At 45.9% G+C, this 7,372-nt stretch overlaps 1 protein-coding gene across 1 annotated transcript; it reads left to right on the top strand.

The window, feature by feature from the left end:
• Window positions 1-118: 118 nt before the first annotated feature.
• Window positions 119-5,972, top strand: PDCD2 (programmed cell death 2). The gene is made up of 6 exons (XM_069852273.1): window positions 119-441; window positions 517-771; window positions 2,142-2,324; window positions 3,328-3,443; window positions 4,748-4,864; window positions 5,554-5,972. The coding sequence occupies exons 1-6, from the start codon at window positions 144-146 to the stop codon at window positions 5,713-5,715; spliced, it is 1,131 nt and encodes a 376-aa protein (XP_069708374.1). The 5' UTR covers window positions 119-143; the 3' UTR covers window positions 5,716-5,972.
• The last annotated feature ends 1,400 nt before the right edge of the window (window positions 5,973-7,372 follow it).

The raw sequence follows: 7,372 nt of genomic DNA, 5'->3' as shown, positions 1-7,372 counted from the left end.
CGCCCTGAGGCGCAGAGGCGGCCGTTGGGGGCGGCCACTTCCGCCCTGGCCAGTGGGGGCGGGCGCTTCCGGCGGTGGCCATGGTGGGCGGGGCGTGGGGAGGTGAGGCGCAGGGGCGGGTACTTCCGGCGGAAGCACTAAGTATGGCGTCCGGCGTGGAGCTGGGCTTCGCGGAGTCGGCGGGGCCCGCGGGGGCCTGGCGGCTGCGCAGCGCCTACTTCCCCAGCAAGGTCGGGGGGCGGCCGGCGTGGCTGGGCGAGGCCGGGCTGCCGGACCCCGCCGCCCTGCGCTGCGAGCGCTGCCGGCAGCCCCTCGCCTTCCTGCTGCAGCTGTACGCGCCGCTGCCCGCCCGCCCCGATGCCTTCCACCGCACCCTCTTCGTCTTCGCCTGCCGCGGCGCCGCCTGCTACCGCTTGCCGGGCCCGCGGGGGCCGCTGCGCGGTGAGGCGCTGGGGCCGGAGGGGGGGTGGGGGAGGCGGGCCGGGGCCGCCGCTGACCACCGCCTCTCGCCCGCAGCGTTTCGGAACCAGCTGCCGCGGCGGAACGGCACCTACCCCGCGGAGCCGCCTCCGGAGGAGCCGCCGCCGGGCCTCGCCGCGCCCCCACCCGCCCGGCTCCGCGGCGGCGCCGCGCTCTGCCGCGTCTGCGGCTGCCTGGGGCCCCGCGTCTGCGGCCGCTGCCGCCGCGCCGCCTACTGCGGCCCCGAGCACCAGGCGCTGGACTGGCGCGGCGGCGGGCACCGGCGGGCCTGCGGGCAGGCACCTGGTGCAGGTGGGTTCGGCGCTGTGGGCAGCGGGGATCGCACCGGGTGGGCCTGCGGGGCTGGGAGAGGAGAAGCTGGTGGCTGGCGATGTCGGCGGTTCGTAAGGGAACATCAGTCGTTCTCTCGGATGCTCTTTTCCCCGTTAGATGCTTACTGCAGTGGCTTTGTCGCTCCTGAAAAGCTAACAAATTAGCCTTCTGTCATAAAAAGCTGGAAGGATGTAGACCATTTTTTCCCCTCTGCAGGATAGTTTTAAGATAGCTTATTCGTAAGGTTTAAAGGCGCATACAAGGTGATGCCTACTCGGGATATCCTGTGATGGTCAATAAGCCAGAAGAGTGCTTTTTTAGAGACCCTTTTCTGAATCCATCCCCTTTCCCAATGTCTCGTTTGTTCGTTTGCTTGTTGTTAAAAGGATAAGCACAGAGTATTTGAAGTATTTTTTCAGTCTTCAGACGAAGTGCGTTAATAATGGGGCAACAAAACTTGGTGTGTGTGATCTGTCTCCCATTGTGTGTTGTGGGACGCTGGTCCCCAAAACATTGTAGAAAGTGGAAATAAACAGAACACAAATGGGTTTTAGTAGTGGTTTTAAACTAGGGGAGGATAGACGTAGACTGGATATGAGGAAGAAATTTTTTACAGTGGGGGTGGTGAAACAGTGGAATAGGTTTACCAGGGAGGTAGTGGAGGCCCCATCACTGGAAACATTCAAGGTCAGGTTGGATGGGGCTCTGGGCCACCTGATAGAATTGAAGGTGTCCTCAGTCCAGTCCCCCATCCCTGGGAGTTGGACTGGATGACCTGTAAGGGTTCCTTCCAGCCCAAACCATTCTGTGATAAGAAGTGGATTTGTGTGAATGAGATTACGGGTCAGACATTTGAAATGCTTAATTGAAACAGTGGAAGCCTGAAACATGCAAACACATAGTTAATACCATCGTACCGAAGGTATACTTGATGCATTTGGGGAAACTGCCCTCTTACAGTATGAAAAGGAAAAATAAGAAAAACTTGTATAGCCTCAGGTGTGCACCCAATGCACGCCTGACTTGTGTGCATACCCTGGTCAGAATGAGGTATGTACAGAGCTGTCAAACTGCATTTTTAAAATGCAGCTGCTGACACTATTTAGTCCGTCTTCTGTGTCTCCTAGATTTACAAAGGTTCAGGGCAATGCATCACCTGTTGCAGTTTTCTAGTGTCTTTAATAGAAAATCTTATCTTTCAATCAGGTCTGGCTGTGGTCTAAATCCTTCTTGTTCGTGCAATGTTTGTGCTGTATTTTTTGTTACATGGTTCGCTGTGTGGCTTTGGGGGAGAAGAATGTGACATATTAGATGACGTTGTGAAGTGATACCTGTTTTCTGTTTTGTAGATGACTCAGCAGGTGCAATTCCGGAGCATAACGAATTCCTTTTTCCAGAATATGAAATTTTGATAGAACCCGAGGAACCAGAGTCTCCTGCTGACAGCAGCATTGATCCCAATGACGAACAAGGAGGTGTAGATGCATCAAAGGACCTGAAAGAACAAGAACTTAAAGTTTCAAACAGCGCAGGTAAGTAGTAAGGTGCTATATGTACTTATTCTTAATGAAGCCTGTGTTACGTCGTTAAAATACAAAATACTGTGATTTTCTAACTGTTTACTGGTGACCAGAGGCTAAATCTACAGTCATTTGTGATACGAGGTTTTTTGTATGCATCCTGTAATATAAATTGCTTTCAGGGGAGAGACTTGCTAAGCCCCAGCCCTATGAGCTGTGGAAGGGGACGTGTTACACTGTATCTCTGTGTGCTTCCTGCAGGTAAAGAACAACTCCAGTGAGAAAAAGGGGGCCTTGAGTATTTGCTGCCAGATACTGTTGGAATCAGGAGATTGAGTTGGTCTCGGCTTGATGTGGTTCAGTTTGTCTTAACGTATAGAAAATAGTTAACAAAATTTCCTTGTCTATTACTAGCAAAAAAACCATCCTGAGGCTATCTTAATTGACCTTTAATTAAGCAGGTCAAGTACAGGCCCCTTCCCCTCCTTTCCACCCCAGATTTGTGGCTTGTTTGCAGTTTGGCACACCAGCCTCGCACAGTCCAGGGGGAGAGATTGTGGTGTTAGAAGGGAAGGCTGCTGGGTTCCCAGCTGTCCCTTCCTGTGGTCAAATGCTGTCTCCAGAGTGCCCCACGTTGGTGTGAACATGGAAGTGTAACAGATACTCTTCAGTGCTAGAATCTGAAGTCTGACACGCCCATGGCATGGGTGGCCTTTTCCAGATGTCCCATTCTGAAGGTTCAGCAGCCCCAGCGATGCCCTCTGGGAGCTGTAAACTTTGGTAGCTTAATTCCTTCCCTTTCCAGTATGCCAGTACTGGTGTCTGTTTTAAATGTAGCTAAAACTAATAAAAAGATCTGCATGTAACTTGAGTCTTTATATGTCACTAAAAGAAAAAAAAAAGTCTTAGAGGGATTTACACTGGGAATTCCACTTACAGGTGCAGTTATGTTTTTTAATTTTTGTCTGTCTTGCATTAGCCTGTAATCTTTGGGTTGTTTTTTTCTCTTGCTTAGGTGAAGCATTTCAGTCCTTAGACGAAGAGACATTGGAAGCAATGGCTAAACATGAAACTGAAGAAGACAAGGTCTTCCAAAAGTTTAAAGAGCGAGTAGCTGCTGAACCAGAGCAGGTCAGAAGATGGGGCAGCCATAGAACTTCTGGGCTCTGGCACAGCATCCTGCTGCACTTGCAAAACATTTCACTGCCTTTGGTACCTACAGTTAGAAATGGTAATGGGGATGCCTCCTCATCCTCCACGCAACTTCACCAACATGCCCTCATCTTCCTTACATGCAGAACTTGATTCATGATGAAGTAAGAGTTTAGCACCTGCTACTCTATCTCGAATAGAAATTAGGATGAGAAGGCACAGGGAACTGAAGCCAGCATGGTGGGGGGAAGGACCTGCTATCCTGTGAAGTGGTTCTAGTCGAAGGAGGTGGTTACTCATCACTCTGTTCCCCAGACTCCGGCCCTGTTGGCTTTCCTTTTTAGCACAACCAAAACTGCAGAGGAGCTCTGTCATAGTTACCAGCTGCTTGGGGGAAGTTGGTTTGGCTTTTTAAGGTTTAGTGGTGGCTTTCAAATGTCAAGTATTTGAAACAGAAGAGCCTAAAAAAAGACACATTGTCAAACAAAATCATGGTTCCTGGTTTAATTCAGAGGAAACACAAGCCTAAATCCATGGCAGTGTTGGAGGAAAAAGAAATTCTTTCCATGTTTTACCTGGTAGCTAAAGTCTTAAAGTGCACACCCAGAAAGCAGGAGGCTCTGAGCCTGTTCCCTTCTCTGCTTGGGAAAGCTTCATCACCTCCCTCTCTGACCACCCCCCAAAATGACTGATCTGTGTAAGTGTCCTCTTGTTGAGAATGCCTGATTTGCTAAGTAAGTGTTTGGGAAGTCACAGAACAACAAAGGACGTGCCTGAAAATACCCCGTCCTTGGACATTAGGACAGTCCGTTTGCATTTAGGTGCAACACTGCAAACAGAATAAGCTGGTTTGCATCCTGACTTTTCTGTATGTTTCTATGTGCTAACTATCAGTCTGCTCTTCCTCCATCTCAAGACTATAAAATACCTGACCTAGCATTTTTGGGTCCCTTACTTGGACAAATACATAGAGATCATTGCAATTTATCCCTAGGTCACTGAAAAAATGCTGTATGAATACTTGCGTGATTCAAACAGTTAAGAAAACCTACAAAGAGGCTGTAGAATACTGCATTTGCAACTGACAAGGCTTTGCCATGGGTATTACTTAAAGGAACTGACCTTTTTCTGCACCATCTAACAGCTTTGTCTATGTCAGTAAATACCAATTTTATACCGAGATCATAGAATAGTTTGGGTTGGAAGGGACCTTAAAGATCATCTAGTTCCAACCCGCATGATGAAAAGAGTCTTAAGACCTTATAACTTTTCCTCTGTTTCAGATTATTAGATACTGCAGAGGAGGAGAAGGCCCAGTCTGGGTATCAGGTGAAAATACTCCTGAAGAAAAAGATATCCCGAATTGTTTATGTGGTGCCAAAAGGATTTTTGAGTTCCAGGTATGTAAATTAATTTAAAGCTAATATAGGTAATGTAGTTCAGACTTACCAGGATCTGATTTTACAGGTGTTGGCTTGCAATTAGGGCAAGCCCGTTGAAGTTGCTACAAACTATGTTAAATTGTGAAGAGCCCTTATTTATTTTTGTAACTGCTTTTTCCCTATAAGAATTTGACATACAGAAGGTAGGTTCCCATCTGTTAATTTGCAGCATCCAGAAAATGGTGCACTTGTGAACATGGAACCATCTCTTAAATAGTAGGACTATTGTATGTTTTTTAAAAAAGCCTTCAGTATGCAAATTTAAATGTGTCTGGCTGGAAGTATTCAGCTGTAGAATTTTGAATGCCAGAAGCACGTGTATGGTAAATACACTTAAGTGTCATGCAAAGGCAAAATATTATTATGAAGGTAATTTCAAATAGAAGGAGGCTTACAAATCAAGCAACACTTAGTCAAATAATGTAGGTAAAATTAAGTAAGGCCATGCCTTTGATTCCCTGTGCATCTACTACTCTGTGTTGGGAATTCCAGATTTATTTTATGCGAGCTGCTGTATTACTTAGTAATTTTGATTGGGATTTTGGTGTAAGAGAACACAAATTAAGGCAGGATCTTTCTTGGGGAAGGGATGCAGGGAGAGGGTAGAGAGCTGTGGCCTGCCTCTGAACCTTTGTTTTTCCTTGAAGATAATGCCGCAGCTCCTCAACCACCTAAAGGCTGACAGCCTTGGAGAGAGCATTGACTGGGGAACACTGGTGGTGTACACTTGCGCTGAAAACTGTGGTGATGGAACTGAATACCTGGAAGAGTTCATATGGAAACAAGACTTCTCTGCAGGCTCTCTATAACTTCCATCAAGTTACTAAGCTGAATTGTCAAAATAGAATATTTGAGCTGTTTCAGTGCATCTCTGCACTTGGCAAACAGATAATTGAACTGAAGTCACCAGTATCTGGGTATCTTGTAACAGTGACAGAACTACAGCCTCTTGTGCTTCACAGAAGCTTTTACTTCAACCTGGTAATGAAGTCAGAGGCATTTGTTCAGTGAATTTAACTTTAAATCTCAATTCTGAATGTTTAAATAAAAATGAAATATTTTTGGACTGGTGGTATTATCTCATTGGTGACTGAACTTCAAAATCCTATATTGTTGTCTGACAGGATTTTTTTTGTGCTACTCAAAATTACTATTATTTCACAGAGAAAAGCAGACTACTATGAAAACATTTAAGTGCTTATGCTTAGCAGGTGTACAGAAGATAAAGCTGCTTAGTCTTTCACTGTGGAACTTAAATCTGCTTCTCTTTCTCAAAAGGTACATTGAATCTTAACTTGGCAGTTGCTGCACATTCTGTTGAGGGGTTATTTAAGATAAAATGCACAAATATTAAGTGTTCTATCTGCCTTAGAACTGAGGTAGTCTCTGCTGCTCTAGACAGTCCCATGCAGAAGTTCAAACAAAGCCAGCTGTACAAGAACATGTTTGTCTTGTTATTTACTGCCTGTAGCAGCAGATTTTCAAGCCGAGTTGTACCTTAAGCCATCTCTGGTAAAGTTTAAAAATAAGTGCTGTCTGCAGGGATTCTTCTGATATGACTGTCATATAGCTGAGGCAAGAGAAAAGTGAAACCATAATGCTGAATTCACTGTGGTAGTTGCTTAACCATGCTTGTGGCTGTAGCTACACTTGCAGAAAAGACACTGTGTGTGTGTGTGTCTGTATCTTAGTACAGGATTTACCCTAGTTACCTATTCCCTCATCCTGCTCAGACTCCTCATGGCTGCTTACCAGCAATTCTGAAGGTGATTTTATGAAATGGCTCACTGTTGGCTTTTTTTAGCATATTAATTTAGGAAATTGTTGGAAATACTCTAATGAGCAGGCAGGGAATGCTTTACATACAAGCTGTCTTGTCATCATGGAACTTTATCTCTAAAAAGGTAGTTTGAAGCCTTGGTAAAGTCACAGAACAGCAAACAGCATCTTAAGTCAGTACAGCACAGCTTCACTGATTTTATTGATAACCATCCCACATTTACTTAAAGCTTTCCTGCAAAGTTAAGAGTTTTGCAGGAAAGGTGGTAATGGCTCAGGATCCCCCAGAAGTGTGGAGAGTCACACAGTTATGTTCAAGAGCACTCAGAAATGGTCAGTCCCTCACAGCAGAGTGGTGCGGCACTGAGGGTAATGTAGTTTTAGGGTATCTTGAACTTGACCTGGCAAAGCTACATTCATGAACTGCAGCTTTCTGCTAGGATCCATGAAACCAGTTATAGGAACACCAGTGTACACCACTATAAGGCGAGTAGAGAAGACCAAGGATTAAGGTCACCCATGATTAGCAGTACCAAAGCCAGCTCGAACTTCATTTTGTCTGGTATAAAACATCAACTTAGCAAATAAAGAGGCTACAGTTACATTTGGGTTAGTTTTAGATAAAAGCTGTTTGAAAGAATGTGCAAGTCATAGAAAGGAGGTTACGATTACTGGAAAATAACTGGA

This window comes from Phaenicophaeus curvirostris, chromosome 2 (assembly GCF_032191515.1).
Source record: "Phaenicophaeus curvirostris isolate KB17595 chromosome 2, BPBGC_Pcur_1.0, whole genome shotgun sequence".
In the NCBI taxonomy this organism is placed as follows: Eukaryota; Metazoa; Chordata; class Aves; order Cuculiformes; family Cuculidae; genus Phaenicophaeus; species Phaenicophaeus curvirostris.
Note: the sequence above shows the minus strand (reverse complement) of the source record. Positions and strands in the feature narration are given on the sequence as shown.

Coding starts and splice junctions, on each gene's coding strand:
- PDCD2 (XM_069852273.1), top strand. CDS start 144: ATGGCGTCCGGCGTGGAGCTGGGCTTCGCGGAGTCGGCGGGGCCCGCG. Junction 442..516: donor CCCGCGGGGGCCGCTGCGCG/GTGAGGCGCTGG, acceptor TCTCGCCCGCAG/CGTTTCGGAACCAGCTGCCG. Junction 4,865..5,553: donor AAAGGATTTTTGAGTTCCAG/GTATGTAAATTA, acceptor TTTTCCTTGAAG/ATAATGCCGCAGCTCCTCAA.